The sequence below is a fragment of the Haliotis rufescens genome, unplaced genomic scaffold (assembly GCF_023055435.1).
Source record: "Haliotis rufescens isolate VD_foot unplaced genomic scaffold, xgHalRufe1.0.p SCAF_8, whole genome shotgun sequence".
Lineage (NCBI taxonomy): Eukaryota > Metazoa > Mollusca > Gastropoda > Lepetellida > Haliotidae > Haliotis > Haliotis rufescens.
Window position 1 is genome coordinate 38,678,140 of NW_025964372.1, and position 23,838 is coordinate 38,701,977.

The window sequence follows — 23,838 nt, forward strand, 5'->3', positions numbered from 1 at the left end:
GCTTCAATAGAATGCATTACCATTGCAGCACAGGCCATAATAGCATTTACATTGCAGCACTGTCAAGAACACGTGACCTCTTCATGTATTCCGTTTGTCCATGACAAATGTACATTCTGTTGTGCGACTGGAGAATGTGTAAGCCAGTCTCTCCAGCTGCCAGGTAAGATCTTAACATAATTAACTTTACATCCTTTGGAAACAAATGAGCGTTAGTAATGAATACAGGTGAAGTCCAGATAATGTAAACCAAACTTTCATACAAATATTGTTCGAGCTGGATCCAGATATTTATTTGACATAATATCAGTAATGTACTGTCAGTTTCAAAACATGTTGCATTCCTCTACTGTAGCCACCCATCACGCTATACCTACACCACCAACAACAACATCTACCACAACGTTGCCTACGGTGGTCCAAGCAGCTTCGAAGACCACTGTTCGGCCATGTAAGCTTCACCAGTACTACTTGAGGAACAACTTCTTCAATCACTGTCCTCTTAAATAATGTCTACCATGAACGTGACAGTACGCTGGATTATTGAATTATGAATTTTTATATTGCAATAGTAATACTCTACTGGCTCGAAGTCTTGTTTATCTACATCAAAGGTCAATGAGTAGGGGCTGTATATTAAACCAACACTATTATACAGGTTCGATGTCTTGCTGATCTAAATTGTCTTTGCCTTGTCCTACTATCACTTTGGACCAACAAACTTCGATTTCGATTAAAGTCCACAGTTTATTTTTTCACTATAATGCGAGTTGAATGAATTTGCTTATCTGTTTATTTTGAGATTGAGATATTATGATGGGATCTGAAAAGAAATAGATGATATTATTCACAGATGTCAAAATGTTTCTCAATACATGTTTCTTTTCATTTCAGTGGAATATTTGAACTGTTACAATTGCCACCACTTTGACGTCAACAACATTTACTATTCTTGTGAAATTTTGCACTGTGGTTTTGGAGAGGTATGATTTATAGCTGATATAAGTATATTGCAAATGGTCGAATTTAGCTCTATTTCTGTAATGTCACGGCAGGGAATACAAGAAGTAGGCTTCACAAATTGTACACATGTGGGAAATCGAAACCGGACGTGACGAGCGAAAGGTTAAAGCAATAGGCTACCCCATCGTCCACATGACCAACGAGAGAAGGAAGTAATAGGACTCCAGTGGTTTTTTTTGATAATTTCATGATTTCGAAATGTGAACAAAACCCGTTAATGATGTACTCTCACTGCGAATCTCTCAAGCATCATGGGAAAAAAGATATATCATATCGAATGACCTGCCTAAAAAGCCAAACTTGTATCACCTACCGTTCAATTATTGAGTCATTACGAGGTCACATGAGGGTCTGCTGTTGAAAATGGATCGTTTAACGAGATACAGGGAAAAGACATAATTGAGGTTGTAGCATTGCTACTCGCAAACGTTGTGAGCATATTTTCTGAAACATTAAGCAAACCTTTGTACCTCGTTGCGAACAGATCTCTAATTACACTGACAACATCTGAGCTTGTACATATATCATCAGTTACACTAGTTACACCTCTATCATGATATAATCATTCGGCTAATTCACCCTGTTCTGAAATGTCTGTAAATATAATTCCTTCTAGTTTTGCAAGATGGAAACAGACCACAACAACAAAGTGACAGGAACGTGTGCAAAGGTCAATGAAATGAGAGTGAGTATAATATTTTAAGTTACTCTTCTAGGCGTAAGTTAACTTTGTTTGTGTAACACAATATATTATGCTTGTTACAGGCTCGTGTTTGGGAATATAGTAACTTAAAACTCGAAGTGAGGTTACAGAGCTGCTGATATAACAACGTATAACGGATCTCATTTTGATATGTGTCTATTTCGAGTTTTTGCTTGTACCAATCCCATGTGGCATTTTCACATTGAGAACCAACTCAGACACAGTATACGTACTCTGAGTTGTTCAGTATTTGTTTTAGCCCCGTAATTCCAAACCTGCAGAGGTACAACAAGTACCATCTTTTAAAGTAGTGTAGTATGACTCAACCAGGAAATCGAACTTACCTAAAAGAGTGTCTGTACCATGTCAAGTTCATTTGTAGTCATTCGCTTCAATAGCATGCTCTTACATTGCAGCACTGTCAGGAACACGTGACCTCTTCATGTATTCCGTTTGTCCATGACAAATGTACATTCTGTTGTGCGACTGGAGAATGTGTAAGCCAGTCTCTCCAGCTGCCAGGTAAGATCTTAACATAATTAACTTTACATCCTTTGGAAACAAATGAGCGTTAGTAATGAATACAGGTGAAGTCCAGATAATTTAAACCAAATTTTCATACAAATGCTGTTCGAGCTGGATCCAGATATTTTTGACATGGTCACATTCAAGAAATACAATTGATACATGCATTATGTATACATGCAGACATTTCTTATGAATATGGAAAGGATTTTGTGTTAAATTAAATTCTAATTCCTTAATATCTTTTTCAAACAATTCCTCCTTAGTAAAAGGGATGTCTGGAAATACGTTTTGCTCGGAGGTCATTAGTTACCATCAATTATCATGGTTATATGACCAAGACCTATTAGAGGACTTATTATGTTGAAAACATTATTGTTTATTCCTGTGTCATAAATATTTATGCTAAATGTTTTATTTATCAGTTGCCACCATAGATGTGGTATATTATACATTTTGTTGCAATCGAAGACGATGCCTTTATGATTAAAGATTTTCTTTAAATCCTCGAAAGGAGTGAATCAAGTTGAACAACAAATATATTGTTCCATGTGTATGCCTTTGTCATACCCATTCTCTATAAACAGATCAACCCCGCGAAATTAAGGATGTCATAAAGGTTCAAACAAAAAACAAAATCTTTTATACAGGATGTTTGGGTTTTTAAAGATTTGGTTTAAATGAACGCGTCTCATATTTGATAGTTTCGAGGATTCAATAAATGTTTCCACATCTACCATTCTAAGGCCATCATCTTCTCATGACTTTATCAAGTCAGATCTTTTTATTTGGTCTGTTTTGCCATTTCCTATAAATTTAATGAAAGTTCTACTAATGAAGTTTACTGGAGCAGATAATGACAGGGTTTATATAAGTGTAATTATACCTATTAAAGTTAACCTTCCTACTTCAGCTTGCAAATAGTATACTAATATGTTTTCCTGGTATTTATTACCCAAAGGTCTTCCAGACGTTTGTTAAGTTTGATTCGTAATACTTCCAACTCTTCTGAATGCCAGTCAAAGTGGAAATCCTGACACAGTGTCCTAATACTTCCTGACATGAAACCAATTGAAATATCTTTGGTTTTATCTTTTGTCCTGATAATTGAGAGAAAGAAGCTGAAGTGGTAATAGAGGCTCAAATAATTTCTTCTCTACGACTTGTCCTAATTTATATTGTTCATTTGTTTTGTTTTATCCCTTTAATGTCTGTGGTGCATGTTATCGTAATCCCAAATATTTAAGCCACAAGGATGAAAATATAGGGCGATATTGGACCACCTTGTCTTAAGACACTTTCGTTATAAAAGAAGATGACGATGACCATTTTGTATTACACAGGACGTGTCATTATTAGTGAATATATGAATTAATGTGATCATATGAGGACCAGCACCACATGCAATGTTTAGACACTACATCAAACCTTTTTTCAGTAAATCGATAAGCAATAAAAATAGTTGGTTTCTGGTATTTCTTTTCTTAAAACATGATATCGTACAGACGTCTTATGTTATCACCGATACATCTACCCTGAATGTAGCCTGTCTGGCTTCATGAATTATGGTATTTAGAGTTGGTTATACAGGTACTCAGTATATTATTAAGTGAGTTGGGTAAAGATGTTGGCCGCAAATTCTTCAATGTGTGTTTGTCCATGTTTGGTTAAGGTAAACTTGTGATAACTACTCATTGTTGTGGTTAATGTACTGTTAGTAACAGCTTCTGTGATAAATCTGCAGGCCCAACTTTCGAAATCTTTCCAAAAGAATTTAAAGAACTCAATATGTAAGGATCAACACCCGGGCATTTATTATTTTCCTTGGTTTTGCTGCTTTTTGTATTTCTTCAAATTCCATTAAGTTTTGGTGTTTGTATAAACTTTATGTATTAATCGTTTACGTGGTCTCCATTGTCCATAAGGGTGTAAAGAGTAAGAACTTACTGATATTGGCAAATGTGCATGTCAGCAATTCCCTAGGCTGATTTGCCATTTGAAGCGATATGACGTCACAGTGCTTTGAGAAAAGCAAGATATGACGTCATTCATTGTTTATTTACGTCACATACGGATAATATTACGTCAACTGAAAAGTAGACTAACTTCGGTGAAGTGTCCCTGTGGGTTGACATTTCATCCCTTTTTCTTCATTTTTGTCTTGAAACTCAGAATGTGAATGAAAGCTATAGTCCCTAGCTAAATGATTGGGGTTTACACCATCCAGACAGACGAAACCTAATTACTATGTTTTTACATAGATGTTTCTCTAAAATGGCATGGTTAAAACAGTTCTTGCTTCAAACTGTTAACATGCATTTTCATATGATTGCCAATGAGAGTGAGCTATAAAGTCACCTAAGTAGTATTTCATCCACATTGTGACCTTATATTGATAATGAGGTATGCACACTCCCACTGAGAATAACGTTTTTCATTATTTTGACAACTATAGTTTACCAGAATTATAACATGATGTCAGTAATTGACTGTCAGTTTCTAAACACGCTGCATTCCTTTCCTGTAGCCATCCATCACCCTAAACCAACATCTACCATAACGTTGCCTACAGTGGTCCAAGCAACTTCGAAAATCACTGTTCGGCCATGTAAGTTTCACCACTACTACTTGAGGAACAACTTCTTCAATCTCTGTATGTTTAAATAATGTCTACCGTGAACAGTACGATTATTGAATTATGAATTTGTATTATGAAATAATTATACTCTACTGGCTCAAATCTTGATAATCTACATCCAAGCTCCATGACTGGTAATACTATACATATTCTTGCTCATCTAAATTGTGTTTGCCTTGTGCTTATATCACTTTGGACCAACAAACATTAGGAATTTCGATTAAAATAAAGTCCCACACTTTGTATTTGCAGCATAATGAGAGTTGATTGAATTTGCGTATCTATGTATTTTGAGATTGAAATATTATCAAGGGATTTGAAAGGAAATAGATGTCAATTAATGAGGTGATATTATACAAAGATGTCGAAATGTTACTCTTTTCATGTTTTTTTTTATTTCAGCGGAATATTTGAAGTGTTACAATTGCCACAACATATACTATTCTTGTGAAATTTTGCACTGTGGTTTTGGAGAGGTATGATTTATAGACTCCTATAGCTGATATAAGTATATTGCAAATGAGTGAGTAGGTGTGGCATTTAGCACTATTTCGGAAATGTCACGGCGGGGAATACAATAAATAGGCTTCACAAATTGTACAAATCGAACCAGGACGAGCGAATGGATAAAGCATCAGGCTACCCCACCGTCCACATAGCACTTTTATTTTTAAACGATTATTGGCTATTTTCTGAAGCTTTAAGTGAACATATTTATCTCGTTGCAACATATCTGTAGTTACAATGGCTACATCGGTGCTTGCACACACATCAGTTACACTGGCTACACCAGAACTTGCACACAGATCTCCCGGTACACGGGCTAAATCTGAGCGGACACACATCACAGTTACACTGGCTACAAAAGTACTTGCACACAGATCTCCCGGTACACAGGCTAAATCTGAGCTGACACACGCATTCAGTTACACCGGTTTCATCTTAACCTGCGGACAGATCTTCAGTTACACCAGCTACATCGGTCCTTGTACACACATCAGTTACACTGGTTACATCTGAGCTGTCACACACATCTCCAGACACACTGGCAACATGTCAGCTTACACACATATTTCCAGTTACAGTGGCTTCATCTGAGCTTACACACACATCTCCAGGCACACTGGCAACATGTCAGCTTACACACATATTGCCAGTTACAGTGGCTTCATCTGAGCTTACACACACACATCTCCAGGCACACTGGCAACATGTCAGCTTACACACATATTTCCAGTTACAGTGGCTTCATCTGAGCTTACACACACATCTCCAGGCACACTGGCAACATGTCAGCTTACACACATATTTCCAGTTACAGTGGCTTCATCTGAGCTTACACACACATCTCCAGGCACACTGGCAACATGTCAGCTTACACACATATTGCTAGTTACAGTTGCTACATCTGAGCTTACACACACACATCTCCAGGCATACTGGTAACACGTCAGCTTACACACATATTTCCAGTTACAGTGGCTTCATCTGAGCTTACACACACATCTCCAGGCACACTGGCAACATGTCAGCTTACACACATATTGCCAGTTACAGTGGTTTCATCTGAGCTTACACACACACATCTCCAGGCACACTGGCAGCATGTCAGCTCACACACATATTTCCAGTTACAGTGGCTTCATCTGCGCTTACACACACATCTCCAGGCACACTGGCAACATGTCAGCTTACACACATATTTCCAGTTACAGTGGCTTCATCTGAGCTTACACACACACATCTCCAGGCACACTGGCAACATGTCAGCTCACACACATATTTCCAGTTACAGTGGCTTCATCTGAGCTTACACACACACATCTCCAGGCACACTGGTAACATGTCAGCTACACACATATTGCTAGTTACAGTGGCTTCATCACACACACATCTCCAGGCACACTGGCAACATGTCAGCTCACACACATATTTCCAGTTACAGTGGCTTCATCTGAGCTTACACACACACATCTCCAGGCACCCTGGCAACATGTCAGCTTACACACATATTTCCAGTTACAGTGGCTTCATCTGAGCTTACACACACATCTCCAGGCACACTGGCAACATGTCAGCTTACACACATATTGCTAGTTACAGTTGCTACATCTGAGCTTACACACACACATCTCCAGGCACACTGGTAACACGTCAGCTTACACACATATTTCCAGTTACAGTGGCTTCATCTGTGCTTACACACGCATCTTCTGTTACTCTGGCTTCATATGAACATGGACACACATCTTCAGTACACTAGATGGATACATGATATAAGCAAATGTCTAATTCCCCTTGTTCTGAAATGTCTGTGAACATAGGGTATAATTTCTTCTAGTTTTGCATGATGGAAACAGATCATGACGCCAAAGTGACTGGAAAGTGTTCCAGCGTCAATGAAATGAACGTGAGTATAAGATTTCAAACCGCATTACTCCTCTTGCCGTTAGTTGACTTGTAAAGCATGTCCCATTCGCTGTCTGGGCTGCGTGTAGAGGGGGCAAGGGCCCTGAGCTGATGATGAGCCTTACAAGCCTGACTGTGCCAGGATCACCCAAACCCTCTTTGCTGCATTTTTTATTTTAATCTGTTAATAATATAAGCAGCAGCAGCATCATCATCATAATAATAGTGCCACTTATATAGCTCCACATTGAGAGCATTGTGTGTTACTCTAGTCAAACATGAAGCAGGAGAGCAGAGGAAGAAATTGGCAATGGCAGTAACTATTGCCCTGGAATAATTTCAACATGAGTAAGTCAAAAGTAAATGCATTTCTTCCGAAAATCATTACAGGATACGATTTGTAAAAGAATTTATATGGAATATAACGTAAGCTGGGCTTAAGGATATACGTTAATGTGAAATGGGTTAACGTCGCGTTCAAGATTATTTCTCTGCGACGTGCATTCATGTTGGTTTATGTGACCTCTTGTACTAGCACGGCTTTACAGTGCTAGCCCACTAAGATACCATGTCGCAATGTAATATGGATGCCCCACTCAGATAAAATGACCCTAAGACAGCCAGTCTATCTATCCCCTTAATGCAGAGCACCAGACAGGGTAAGAGCAAGTACTATCTTTCAACTTATTTTGGTTTGACTTTGACAAAGGATATCGAACATGTCCACACTAAGTCAGTAAATAAAAGCGACAAAACCCTTTCCATGTTCATAAGTTATGTCGGCTCAGAGTCGATTGTACGTTTTCGACTATATCATGAGCATGTGTTTATGAATCACTATGAAATAGTGATGTTACCAGATGTATCCTTCCCCAACGGTGACACCCGTCACAAACACCCGACAATGCAATTGTACACCTGAAAAAATCACGGGAACAAATACGGCTTATACAGTAATAATGTAGGTCACCAGAGGTCAAAAGGTCACGAAATTTGACCCCTGCTTAAAATATTACCGACTGTCAGAAAATACACTGCAGATACCACACCTATGGGACTTTCTTAACCCAAATGCGCTATGATTGAAGCCAAGAAGTACTCAATTCTGTTAAAAGTCTGAAAAAATGAAATTTATTGTTTTTTGTGGTGTGGTACAGAACGGTTTTTGATACATTTTAAGACAAATGTTGTTTTGCGCTAAAAGCAAACAAGATTTGAATGAAGTTGGACTTCTTGAAATGTGTCATTATGTTTTGATCCAAAACTACACCTATTGCTAATAGTGAGTGAGTTAGTATGGTTTTACGCCGCTTTTAGCAATATTCCAGCAATATCACGGCGGGGGACACCAGAAATGGGCTTCACACATTGTACCCATGTCGGGAATCGAACCCGGGTCTTCGGCGTGACGAGCTAACGCTTTAACCACTAGGCTACCCGACCGCCTCGGCTAATAGTCATGTCCTATATGTATTCAGATGTTGATTAGTTACATTTTGATGTAATTTGGTTACCACTCATCCAAGATGAACGCCATCTAGTACCATATATGAACATGGTTTTAACCAGAATATATTACAAAATATAACTCTTTCACAAATATGTTGAGTTAGAATAAAAAGAGAAGCATCTGGACCTTTATTCTGAAAAAGAAAAGACAACTTAATGTTTTGTACTAAAGTTGGATTTTGAGACAATAGCTCCTCCTAATGAGAACAAGAACAGGGATGTGAGTATAGAAAAAAAATTATGAAGGGAAACAATTGCTAATATTTAACACTTCTTAATATGTACATACCACACCAATGGGACTTTCCTGACCCAAATGGGCTATGATCGAGGTACCTAAGTTTATTAAAATTCTAAACAAGTGAAATTTATTGTCTTTTGTGGTGTGGTACAGAACGGTTATTGATGCATTTTAAAACAAATGTCATCATGCGCTAAAAACATGTAAAATTGTATGTGGACTGCTTGAAATATGTTTGCATTAATTTATAACTCTTAACTCCAAATTATAACAGCCATGTGCTAGATGTAGTCAGAAGTTGTTTTGATGCGACGTTGTTCTGTTTTTCCGGCTCACACGATTAAACTGAAGGTCAAATTGGGGTCAAATGGGATATGCGAACCGCAATAACTTAAAATGCAGTTATCTGTAATGTAATATTTCATAAGATCACACAATAAGACTATTTTTATCACATTAGTGTTAGAAACTTAAGTCTTGACATTGTAGACCTAAACAATGGTGGTCACATATGAGTCTGCTACTATAGAGTACACCGTTGATTACTCATCATCTGGACCATCATCAACATCACTCGCTTCAAATTAAACCTCGTCCTTAACTTCCTGATTGCTACATGTCTGTGATTTGCAATGGTATGCACATTTCATGTTATTCTGTAGGCAGGTACATCTGCAGCTACAACTCTCCTCTAAGCACTTCTTTAAACAGTTACAGTCCCCTTGTCAATAACCAAGGCCCCATCCTCCTCCTTCCAACCATTACCAACAGGAAAAGCCATCATTCTCCTTTTCCATACTGGATAATTGTCCCAGTTGCAATGGTTCTGCAGTGAAGAGGTGCAAGGAGGAAGCTGCTAAGATTCAGCTTCGCAAAACAGGTTGAACCGCAATTCACGAATTCTCAATGAGTGTCCTTGTGCTGTATAGACAGCACATTTGTGACTCTAGTGCCTTGAACAGCTGTGGTGAAACGTTCCAGCTTGTGCCTTAGAAAGTCAATGTGTTGCTGTGTATGTCGCTGGTGAGTAGCCTGAGGGCTGAAACCTTTCCTCTTCAAGTGAAGCAGCTAATAGTGGTGTACAAAGTTGAAACATCGAGTTCTTTTGTATTTTAATATTTTTTAACATTGCAGCACTGTCAGGAACACGTGACCTCTTCATGTATTCCGTTTTACCATCATAAATGCACATTCTGCTGTTCAACTGGAAATTGTGTAAGCCAGGCTCTGCAGCTGCTAGGTAAGATCTTAACATAGTTAAGGTATATAAAGGTAAAAAAAAGATAAGTTACATCCTTCAGTTACACTGTAGTAGATCCCGTTGCTGTTGGATAGACGTCGGATGGAAAAACAGTACGTTTATAACGAGATCAACTACTAATTTAATTCGTTATAACCGTAGTTCGTTATATGCATATATACAGCACATAAACAGCAAATCGACGGGACCCCAAAACAGGTATGTCATATCCATCATATCCATTATATGCGTGTTCGTTATAAACGTAGTTTACTGTAATGACTGAATGGCATAGTGGCATTATCTATAAGTTTGTTTAATGCCGCACTCAACAATAGTCTGGACCAGAAAATGATGGATCAACCAAAATCCCTACCCTGACTTCTCGATCCATAAGTCGCATCTTACGCCAAGCATAGGTTGTTGTGGACCAATAACCTCGAATCACTAAGTGGTCATGTTACTCATAACGGTGTAAAGAGTGAAAACGATATTGACACATGTGCCTTTCAGCAATTCGAAATTCTGATTTGTCACAGTGCTTCATGAAAAGTAGGCTGATTTCATTCTCGTTAGATCCGGTTTAGAATAGGTCTTCAGCAACCATACTTGCCGTAACAGGCGACTATGCTTGTCGCAAGAGGCGACTAACGGAATCGGGTGGTCAGGCTCGCTGACTTGGTTGATGCATGTCATCGTATCCCAATTGCGTGGATCGATGCTCATGATGTCAAACGCTTGATTGTCTGGTTCAGACTCGATTATTTACAGACCGCCGTCATATAGCTGGAATATTGCTGAGTGCGGCGTTAAACAACAAACAAACAAAAAATGTAATGGGATGAGTCATATATCGTCGCATGTTGTTTTGATGGAGTGTACCTAATATGATGACAAATGCAGCAGTCATCACCCCAGGAAGAAAAGTAGTGATTTCACTTCATCTGTATGTTTTTGTATACTGTACATTGCAATACGAGTGCGGCGTTAAACAACAAACAAACACACACTCGTCGAAGGGGTGACAGTGCGCCCGGGCAGACAATCCCCTACACCCAAGAGTGGTTACAGTGTATCCGCCCACTCAATCCCTCACCCTCTTAATGCCATCGGTGCAGTTGGTTTTCTTTTGATGGGTGATTTATTTTGATAGTTTTCTAATTCTTTATTACATTCTTATGTTTCTGTTAGACACGTCTCATAATCCCACACCAACCGCATATCACCAATCTACTACATCTACGCCAGCAACAACGTCGACAGGTGGAATGATATCACGGTCGACTCATCTACCAGGTATGGACAAGTGTGACTTACTTATCAGCATGACATATACGTGTCAGAGACAAGTGTGTCAGATAAGAGTGAGTGAATGAGTATGGTTTTACGCCGCGTTTAGCAATATTCCAGCAATATCACGGCGGGGGACACCAGAAATGGGCTTCACACATTGTACCCACGTCGGGAATCGAACCCGGGTCTTGATCTTGACGAGCGACAGTGTCAGAGACACGTGTTAGAGACGCGTCTGGGGAAGTGTCCGAGATAAGCGTGTCAGTGATAAGTGTGACAGATACGTGTGGCAGAAAGGTATGACAGATACGTGTCAGAGATAAGTAAACTGACGTCCAAAAGAAACTTTACCAGAGTTTGAAATCACTCTTGCTCAAAAACAACAAAACATACATGCATGAAGTAAAGTGTATTGAGAAGATGAATATATCAACATAATCAACACTGAAAATGACAATCATACCGCGACCGAGAATAACGTCAGAGCCCCCCAAAGTTGGGTGTAATACAAAACTCGAGCTTTCAGAATCATGGACAATAGGCAGAGTACATAAACAATCGCTCACGTTCAATAACAAGTCATTAGTAGCGTGTGTGACCACCAGATGCCTCAATACACGCAAAAACTCTTCGATGCACAGAAAAAGTCAGTCGTCTGATGAGGTCACATGGGATTTGACGCCATTCTTCTTGGAGGGCCAAGAACAGTTCTTGCCGGTTGGCTGGAGAGTGTGGTCGTTGTCGAACACGACGATCCATCAAGTCCCAGAGGTGTTCTATTGGGGACATGTCGGGTGAGCGTGCGGGCCACGGCAGGACGTTGACGTTGTTAGCTGCGAGGAAGTTAGTGACAATTCTTGCTGTTTGGGCTCTAGCGTTGTCATGCTGATAAATGACACCACGTAGCTGCTGTTGGAGAAATGGTAGGACAACTGGACGAAGAACGTTATCCATGTAACGCTGAGCTGTCAAGTTTCCGTCAACGATGACCAGCGGTGTCCTCTCCTGCCCACTGATCCCTCCCCACACCATGACACTACCTCCACCATATGGTACGACCTCCTGCACGCAACACGCCGCCGTTCGTTCACCCCTTCGGCGATAAACACGTTGTCTTCCATCAGCCCTAAACATACAGAATCGACTTTCGTCAGTGAACCCTCTGCCAGTCACGTCGTTGCCAACGTCGTACAGTCCAGGCCCTTCTCAATCGCAGACGACGATGTTGCGCTGTCAATATCTGTCCTCTGTATGGTCTAAAAGGTCTAAAAGCCCTGATTCCAAGAGCCCTGAGTCTCCCTGCCACTGTCTGTCGACTAACCCTGTGACCTAAGGCATTTATCGCCGATGACGTCACTGTCAGGAAGCGATTTCGGAGGTGCAAGGTAACGTTGCATCAAGTTGGTAACGGCAACACGGGAGCAACCGCAGGTTCGTGCAATATGGGCGTGGGTGGCTCCCATCTGTACCATACCCAAGGCTCGTTCACGTTGTTCGACTGTGAGTCGTGGCATTTCTTTTGTGTTTTTTTTATCACTGTGGATGTCTGACTTGCCGTTGCAATCGTTTTATACCCTTACCCGCACGTGCATTTGCAGTTGTCCGTGGTACACGTGTTTTTCACTTTTTCGCGTGTTATCTCGCATGTAACAGACGATTAACATTTTCTGCATACACTATTGATGTATTTAGGTTATGTGTTTTAGATAGATTTCATCGGGGGAAGAAATATACTTTGTCTGAAATTTATATTTTCAGTTGGTAGAGTTTCTTTTGGACGTCAGTTTATGACGGATACGTGTCAGAGATAAGTATGACATATACGTGTGACAGATAGGTATGACAGATACGTGTCAGAGATAGGTATGAAAGATACGTGTCAGAGATAAGTATGACAGATACGTGTCAGAGATAAGTATGACATATACGTGTCAGAGATAAGTATGACAGAAACGTGTCAGAGATAAGCGTGACTAGACGTGTCAGAGATAAGTGTGACTTATACATGTCAGAGATAAGTGTGACTTATACGTATCAGAGATAAGTATGACAGATACGTGTCAGAGATAAGTATGACAGATACGTGTCAGAGATAAGTATGACATATACGATTCAGAAATAAATATGACAGATAAGTAGGACCTATACGTGTCAGAGATAAGTGTGACTTATACATGTCAGAGATAAGTGTGACTTATACGTATCAGAGATAAGTATGACAGATACGTGTCAGAGATAAGTATGACAGATACGTGTCAGAGATAAGTATGACATATACGATTCAGAAATAAATATGACAGATAAGTAGGACCTATACGTGTCAGAGATAAGTATGACAGATACGTGTGACAATTAAGTATGACAGATGCGTGTCAGAGATCAGTTTAACACATACGTGTCACAGATAGATAGATAGATAGATAGATAGATAGATAGATAGATAGATAGATAGGTCAGAAAAAAGTATTTCATATACGTGTCAGAGATAAGCGTGACTTATACGTGTAAGGGATAAGTATGATTTATACGTATCAGAAATAAGTATGACATATACGTATCAGAGATAAGTATGACATATACGTGTCAGAGATAAGTATGTTAGATACGTGTCAGAGATAAGTATGACATATACGTGTCAGAGATAAGTATGTTAGATACGTGTCAGAGATAAGTATGACATATACGTGTCAGAGATAAGTATGACAGATATGTGTGACAATTAAGTATAACAGATGCGTGTCAGAGATAAGTATGACATATACGTGTCAGAGATAAGTATGTTAGATACGTGTCAGAGATAAGTGTGACTTATACATGTCAGAGATAAGTATGACAGATACGTGTCAGAGATAAGTATGACAGATACGTGTCAGAGAAACGCGTGACTTATACGAGTCAGAGATAAGTATGACATATACGATTCAGAAATAAATATGACAGATAAGTAGGACCTATACGTGTCAGAGATAAGTATGACAGATACGTGTGACAATTAAGTATGACAGATGCGTGTCAGAGATCAGTTTAACACATACGTGTCACAGATAGCTTTCAGAATCATGGACAATAGGCAGAGTACATAAACAATCGCTCACGTTCAATAACAAGTCATTAGTAGCGTGTGTGACCACCAGATGCCTCAATACACGCAAAAACTCTTCGATGCACAGAAAAAGTCAGTCGTCTGATGAGGTCACATGGGATTTGACGCCATTCTTCTTGGAGGGCCAAGAACAGTTCTTGCCGGTTGGCTGGAGAGTGTGGTCGTTGTCGAACACGACGATCCATCAAGTCCCAGAGGTGTTCTATTGGGGACATGTCGGGTGAGCGTGCGGGCCACGGCAGGACGTTGACGATGTTAGCTGCGAGGAAGTTAGTGACAATTCTTGCTGTTTGGGCTCTAGCGTTGTCATGCTGATAAATGACACCACGTAGCTGCTGTTGGAGAAATGGTAGGACAACTGGACGAAGAACGTTATCCATGTAACGCTGAGCTGTCAAGTTTCCGTCAACGATGACCAGCGGTGTCCTCTCCTGCCCACTGATCCCTCCCCACACCATGACACTACCTCCACCATATGGTACGACCTCCTGCACGCAACACGCCGCCGTTCGTTCACCCCTTCGGCGATAAACACGTTGTCTTCCATCAGCCCTAAACATACAGAATCGACTTTCGTCAGTGAACCCTCTGCCAGTCACGTCGTTGCCAACGTCGTACAGTCCAGGCCCTTCTCAATCGCAGACGACGATGTTGCGCTGTCAATATCTGTCCTCTGTATGGTCTAAAAGGTCTAAAAGCCCTGATTCCAAGAGCCCTGAGTCTCCCTGCCACTGTCTGTCGACTAACCCTGTGACCTAAGGCATTTATCGCCGATGACGTCACTGTCAGGAAGCGATTTCGGAGGTGCAAGGTAACGTTGCATCAAGTTGGTAACGGCAACACGGGAGCAACCGCAGGTTCGTGCAATATGGGCGTGGGTGGCTTCCATCTGTACCATACCCAAGGCTCGTTCACGTTGTTCGACTGTGAGTCGTGGCATTTCTTTTGTGTTTTTTTTATCACTGTGGATGTCTGACTTGCCGTTGCAATCGTTTTATACCCTTACCCGCACGTGCATTTGCAGTTGTCCGTGGTACACGTGTTTTTCACTTTTTCGCGTGTTATCTCGCATGTAACAGACGATTAACATTTTCTGCATACACTATTGATGTATTTAGGTTATGTGTTTTAGATAGATTTCATCGGGGGAAGAAATATACTTTGTCTGAAATTTATATTTTCAGTTGGTAGAGTTTCTTTTGGACGTCAGTTTATGACGGATACGTGTCAGAGATAAGTATGACATATACGTGTGACAGATAGGTATGACAGATACGTGTCAGAGATAGGTATGAAAGATACGTGTCAGAGATAAGTATGACAGATACGTGTCAGAGATAAGTATGACATATACGTGTCAGAGATAAGTATGACAGAAACGTGTCAGAGATAAGCATGACGTATACGTGTCAGAGATAAGTGTGACTTATACATGTCAGAGATAAGTGTGACTTATACGTATCAGAGATAAGTATGACAGATACGTGTCAGAGATAAGTATGACAGATACGTGTCAGAGATAAGTATGACATATACTATTCAGAAATAAATATGACAGATAAGTAGGACCTATACGTGTCAGAGATAAGTGTGACTTATACATGTCAGAGATAAGTGTGACTTATACGTATCAGAGATAAGTATGACAGATACGTGTCAGAGATAAGTATGACAGATACGTGTCAGAGATAAGTATGACATATACGATTCAGAAATAAATATGACAGATAAGTAGGACCTATACGTGTCAGAGATAAGTATGACAGATACGTGTGACAATTAAGTATGACAGATGCGTGTCAGAGATCAGTTTAACACATACGTGTCACAGATAGATAGATAGATAGATAGATAGATAGATAGATAGATAGATAGATAGGTCAGAAAAAAATATTTCATATACGTGTCAGAGATAAGCGTGACTTATACGTGTAAGGGATAAGTATGATTTATACGTATCAGAAATAAGTATGACATATACGTATCAGAGATAAGTATGACATATACGTGTCAGAGATAAGTATGTTAGATACGTGTCAGAGATAAGTATGACATATACGTGTCAGAGATAAGTATGTTAGATACGTGTCAGAGATAAGTATGACATATACGTGTCAGAGATAAGTATGACAGATATGTGTGACAATTAAGTATAACAGATGCGTGTCAGAGATAAGTAGGACCAATACGTGTCAGAGATAAGTATGACATATACGTGTGACAGATAGGTATGACAGATACGTGTCAGAGATAGGTATGAAAGATACGTGTCAGAGATAAGTATGACAGATACGTGTCAGAGATAAGTATGACAGATACGTGTCAGAGATAAGTATGACAGATACGTGTCAGAGATAAGCGTGACGTATACGTGTCAGAGATAAGTGTGACTTATACATGTCAGAGAGAAGTGTGACTTATACGTATCAGAGATAAGTATGACAGATACGTGTCAGAGATAAGTATGACAGATACGTGTCAGAGATAAGTATGTCAGATACGTGTCAGAGATAAGCGTGACTTATACATGTCAGAGATAAGTGTAACTTATACGTATCAGAGATAAGTATGACAGATACGTGTCAGAGATAAGTATGACAGATACGTGTCAGAGATAAGTATGACAGATACGTGTCAGAGATAAGCATGACTTATACGTCTCAGAGATAAGTTTGACGTATACGTGTCAGAGATAAGTGTGACTTATACATGTCAGAGATAAGTATGACAGTAGGTGTCAGAGATAAGTATGACAGATACGTGTCAGAGAAACGCGTGACTTATACGAGTCAGAGATAAGTATGACATATACGATTCAGAAATAAATATGACAGATAAGTAGGACCTATACGTGTCAGAGATAAGTATGACAGATACGTGTGACAATTAAGTATGACAGATGCGTGTCAGAGATCAGTTTAACACATACGTGTCACAGATAGATAGATAGATAGATAGATAGATAGATAGATAGATAGATAGGTCAGAAAAAGTATTTCATATACGTGTCAGAGATAAGCGTGACTTATATGTGTAAGGGATAAGTATGATTTATACGTATCAGAAATAAGTATGACATATACGTATCAGAGATAAGTATGACATATACGTGTCAGAGATAAGTATGTTAGATACGTGTCAGAGATAAGTATGACATATACGTGTCAGAGATAAGTATGTTAGATACGTGTCAGAGATAAGTATGACATATACGTGTCAGAGATAAGTATGACAGATATGTGTGACAATTAAGTATAACAGATGCGTGTCAGAGATAAGTAGGGATCAGTATGACAGATACGTGTCAGAGATAAGTAGGACCAATACGTGTCAGAGATAAGTATGACAGATACGTGTCAGAGATAAGTATGTTAGATACGTGTCAGAGATAAGTATGAAATATACGTGTCAGAGATAAGTATGTTAGATACGTGTCAGAGATAAGTATGAAATATACGTGTCAGAGATAAGTATGTTAGATACGTGTCAGAGATAAGTTTGACATATACGTGTCAGATATAAGTATGTTAGATACGTGTCAGAGATAAGTATGTTAGATACGTGTCAGAGATAAGTATGACATATACGTGTCAGAGATAAGTATGACAGATATGTGTGACAATTAAGTATAACAGATGCGTGTCAGAAATAAGTAGGGATCAGTATGACAGATACGTGTCAGAGATAAGTAGGACCTATACGTGTCAGAGATAAGTATGACAGATACGTGTGACAATTAAGTATAACAGATGCGTGTCAGAGATAAGTAGGGATCAGTATGACAGATACGTGTCAGAGATAAGTATGACATGTACGTGTCAGAGATAAGTATGACAGATAAGTAGGACCTATACGTGTCAGAGATAAGTATGACAGATACGTGTGACAATTAAGTATGACAGATGCGTGTCAGAGATCAGTTTAACATATACGTGTCACAGATAGGTATGACAGATACGTGTGACAGTTAAGTATGACAGATGCGTGTCAGAGATAAGTAGGACATATACGAATCAGGGATCAGTAATTCAGTATGACAGATACGTGTCAGACATAAGTATGACATGTACGTGTCAGAGATAAGTATGACAGATAAGTAGGACCTATACGTGTCAGAGATAAGTATGACAGATACGTGTGACAATTAAGTATGACAGATGCGTGTCTGAGATCAGTTTAACATATACGTGTCACAGATAGGTATGACAGATACGTGTGACAGTTAAGTATGACAGATGCGTGTCAGAGATAAGTAGGACATATACGAATCAGGGATCAGTAATTCAGTATGACAGATACGTGTCAGAGATAAGTATGACATGTACGAATCAGAAATAAATATGACATACGCGTCAGAGATAAGTATGACATACACGTGTCAGATACATGCGTGAGATAGAATAGAGATAGATAGTGACAGTGCGCCCGGGCAGACAATCCCCTACATCCAAGGGTGGTTACAGCGTATCCGCCCACTCAATCCCTCACCCTCTTAATGCTGTCGGTGCAGTTGGTTTTCATTTGAAGGAAATTGTATGACGATACTTCTGACAAAGCCTCCATTGGAGGTCAGAAAAATTGATGGGTGATTTTGTATATATAGTTTTCTAATTCTACATTTTTCTGTTAGACACGTCTCATAATCCCACACCAACCGCATCTACTACATCTACACCAGCAACAACGTCGACAGGTGGAATGACATCACGGTCGACTCATCTACCGGGTATGGACAAGTGTGACTTATAAGCATGACATATATATGTGAGAGAAAAGTGTGTCAGATAAGAGTGTAGATACCTGTCAGATACATGTGTGAGATATAATAGTGATAGATAATGTCAGAGACACGTGTTAGAGACGCGTCTAAGGGAGTGTCAGAGATAAGCGTGTCAGTGATACGTGAGACAGATAAGTATGACATATAAGTGCCAGAGCTCAGTATGACATATATATATATATATATATATATATATATATATATATATATATATATATATATATAATAAAATAATAAAGTCCACGTTAGTCCATCATCTTCTTTATATCAGTTTCAGACATAGTACTTTCGCTGTCTCAGCTCTTCAGTGTAACTGACAATGACATATAATATGACGTCATACTTATGATGACGTCATAAATTACAACTGTGACGTCATAATGTATTTACACACTCCAGCGACGACACCAAGTAATTTAACAATTGTAGGGAGACATTTGAATTAAAATATACAGTATTTGTATTTGTATATTTTAATTCAAATGTCTCCCTACAATTGTTAAATTATAACTCGCGTGAAAACCTCTATATATCCCGTCTACAACAGCTATGTCACAGTCCATTATTCTGAAGGTATTGTTGTAACTCAGTAGTAACAATTAATCTCGATCAAAACAGATATTTTATTTCAATTCTATACCCCTCTTTGTCAATATGTGACAAACGCTGCATGAAGAGGTCACGTCGCGTTCGTTTAACGCAATTTTGATTGGACTATGCATAGACTCGTTGGTCCAGCCAAAATATGACTCCATAATTCCAGGCAAGTTCGGCAAGGGTGGAAACTGGACTTTTACAGTCAGTTAACTCCCTTGCCTCGAGATCATTCACAATTACACACAACATTAAAAACATTTACCCGTACCTAAATATTAATGACTCCCTGAATACAATCCGACCTCGGCAATGTCGGACAAGTCCATTTTATGTACAGAGGAGGTAAGTTTGGTATTCTCACAATTGTCACGTCGATTATGTCGGCAAGGATGCAAGGAGCGTGGCATCGTCAGGTCTTCCCAGCCACTACGCCCGCGTGGGCATAAGCTGCTACAAAATGGACTACAAAGATAGGTACTACGTCAGCCGTTCAACTCCCCTTAAATTAACCCACCCACTAAGTTCCTAAATATATCAATTTACCCACAATAATCCCCAGTCGACCCAAACAGAAACTTACGACTGTCGTTGCGCTACAGTTTATCTCTTCACGGGCAAGTAATAAATCTATATTGTAGATATCGCTCAATGAAATTGCATCACAATGCTTTGCAGACCATTGTGAAGTCATTGGTTAACATGACGTCACAATCAAATGAAATCACTAAAGGCTCTGCTACTGAAGCTGTTTTACACTAAACACACTGCTTATTACTGTCTACAAACTGAAAAAGTTGGAAGAATGATAGATGATAAATAATATCTCACCCTCGTATCTTTTGTTGATATTTGATATCAAAAGACACTCGGGTGAGATTCTCTTTTTATCAATTGCATGTCAGTTACCACCAAGCCAGTTGACCCCTGTCAAGACCACGACCCTATCTGCAGCACCATGATGGGCATCTGCAGCAGCTCGGTCGGACGTTATATGTGCGGGAAGACATGTAATTCTTGCTCAACAGGTTGGTATGTTTCTTATCATGTCACAGCCTAAATTAATGTCCTCATGTATGACATATGACATGTATGCATGACACATGACCTCTTGATGGATGACATCCCCTTTCTGGTGTCCACCTCCATGGCACTGCTGGAAGAGTAAATTCATATTGTTTCTCTATAAGTGAGATGAGGTGAAATGGGGTTTAACGTCGCGTCCAAGATCAATGCACCTATAAAGCGATGTGCATGCACGTGTGTGTGGCTGCTTGTACTTGTCCGGACTGATGCCGATTTATAGTGCTAGCACACATTTCGAGCCAACTGAGATACCATGCCGCAGTTTAACATGAATACCCCACTCAGACACAGTATGCTAGCTGACTTCGAGCCGACCAGTCCTTGTTTTAGCCCCTTAATGCCGAGCAGGGTAATGAAACAGAGTTAGTTTTTACACTAAAACCAAAACAGAGAAATTGCTCGTGAACTGTAATTTAGAAATGAATATAGATACTGCTATAGGAAAGCCTGTTTCATTATAACTATTCTACAACATAAAACTACTACGTTATCTGTAGCGTCCAAATTATGCTAAAAGTATAGTATCTGAGATATTCTATACAGCGTCCATTCATCTTACCGAATGGAAGTAATATGCATAAATTGGAAAACATAAATTTATCAGGCATTGCTTAATTTGTGTGCATTTATCTAGAACAAAAAGTTACGTTCAAGTATTGTAGTCTAGTGATATGCCCTCACAAAGTAGTTACCTAATGAGAAATATATTTTGGGCTACAGATAAGAATAATATACTTTGCTGTACTTGCACTGATCTGGTTTTGTATATAAAGAATATATTTGATGCATGAACATCGGATATAAGTTATATTCTTGAACCGTATTTATCAGGCATAAGAACGCAAACAAATATACATAACGTAAATTATATCGAGTAACTGGATCATGTTAATGCATATTGACGCATTTAACGTTGTTGCATTATAAAACCACTCTACTAACGATACAGCATACAATAAGGTAAATAACACGACACACATATGAATAGTGGTCCTACCGATACATGGACAAATAATTCATACATTATTATAATGCACGCTGTTCACATTAAAACATGATAATTATGAAGCATCCACGACACCTGTGATTACTAATTACAAATGTATTTGCCTAGTAGTTTTAACCCGATAAGTAAACATGTGGGATACGAACGCTGATTGTGGAATAGTAATATTTCTACATGCGACGCACGCATATAAAGTACTGTAGTTAATTTGTGTCAGTAAAACTTGAATAATATGCAGCTTAGATTCGCACGGCATTTCGAATACATAGAGTATAAGTTCATTGTTCAAGCAAGATATTCATACAAAATTAAAGACAATTTTAAAAGACAATTTTAAGCAAAGTTCAACCTAAATGCCAAAGTAACAACTTACCTTCAAAGACAAACAGAGAGAGGTTCTCAGGCAAAGCAGGAATGACTAACAGTCGATTTCCCCCTATATTTATACCTGAGACCTCCTTTGTTAATCTGAAGGCAAGTCTACACGAGCATGTCCAGTTTGAAATTTGAGACTTTGGACTAATAAAGACTGGACATGTTATACAATTTTGTATGATGGGTTTGGTCTGTTAATAGCCAAAGCCCACGGTCAGTTTGGAAAGTTGCGTAATAGAAGATTATAAATGCCGATAGAATCACTCAGCTCGTGTTTGGTTTCGCGTTTTCAATTTTCTAGTTTGGTCAGTTGACGCTAAATAGCTGATAACGGTACACTGGTAAGTGCCGAACGCGCTGACCACTACTAGTTGTTATTCAACATGTAATTAAAGCCTCGCCCGCCGACCTGATCGTGGCGGCGTAAATCTGAAGTGCCAGATGTTGGTCTGCAATTTCTTATCGCTAGTATGTACCAACAGGTCTTAAATGGTTAACCGACAACTTATGAATTGAAGGCGAATTTCACAAAAAGTTGAATAAAATATAGCAATTTTAGCACTGTTACAATATCCCTGTGCGTCGTGGAGCTTTTGACCTCAAAAGCTTGAAGTAACATCAGGTAAAATAATGGTAGTTAAAGTCTAAGTGTACAAACATAAGATATGATCACATCTAAGAACATGACAACAATGATACGTACTGTTCAGAATGCCCAAATCTAATATGTACATTCAATAAGTATAGAAATACATATTGCAACAACTAAAATTGAGGTAGAAGTGATGTCGGGTCCACTACCTTATAATATCCATTGTGAACTAGAAGGACATAGGCAGTGAATGGCTGTTTAAAGAGTCGCTGCAGCTTTTGGGCTGTAAAGAATGATATCTGAATTGTTGAGGGAACGGTAAGGGATGTGCTAGTAAGTTTATTTGTTACTATAAAGTCTGTCCAATCAACTGACAGAGTGGGAAATAAACGAGAATAGCCTCAGGATAATCAGACTCCATGATGAACCTTAGAGAAACGAAAGAGAACATGGGACCATTAGATGAGACGACCTGGTTGAGCATGATGTTCTGGCCAGCAACATCTGAACAACCTAGCACTATGAGACACAGAAACGACGTAACTGTAAGAAGGGGTGGTCATTCAACATCTAAGGCAACAGTTAGAAACTTCTCAAAGATAGGTGGGAGCTGATGAAACCTTGGTGTATTAGTTAAAGTATTTTCGCCCATTTTTGCGCCTTTTCCCGGACATGGTTCTAGATCTATGGAAGTGTTGGATTAGGTCCTGACTGAGATTGA

At 39.2% G+C, this 23,838-nt stretch overlaps 1 protein-coding gene across 5 annotated transcripts in view; it reads left to right on the forward strand.

Annotated features, from left to right (window-relative positions):
* Positions 1-23,838, forward strand: part of LOC124138448 (uncharacterized protein PB18E9.04c-like) — a 49,978-nt gene that overhangs the window by 18,260 nt on the left and 7,880 nt on the right. For 4 of the 5 annotated variants that reach the window (XM_048389410.1, XM_048389411.1, XM_048389412.1 and 1 more), the window contains 12 exons: positions 58-163; positions 356-451; positions 895-983; positions 1,640-1,708; positions 2,143-2,248; positions 4,779-4,859; positions 5,292-5,365; positions 7,231-7,299; positions 10,183-10,288; positions 11,480-11,584; positions 19,315-19,410; positions 20,964-21,086. In XM_048389410.1, the coding sequence (XP_048245367.1) occupies positions 58-163; positions 356-451; positions 895-983; positions 1,640-1,708; positions 2,143-2,248; positions 4,779-4,859; positions 5,292-5,365; positions 7,231-7,299; positions 10,183-10,288; positions 11,480-11,584; positions 19,315-19,410; positions 20,964-21,086 (1,120 nt within the window). The remainder of the gene's footprint in view (positions 1-57; positions 164-355; positions 452-894; positions 984-1,639; positions 1,709-2,142; positions 2,249-4,778; positions 4,860-5,291; positions 5,366-7,230; positions 7,300-10,182; positions 10,289-11,479; positions 11,585-19,314; positions 19,411-20,963; positions 21,087-23,838) is intronic. The other variant, XM_048389413.1, reaches the window with a different exon arrangement.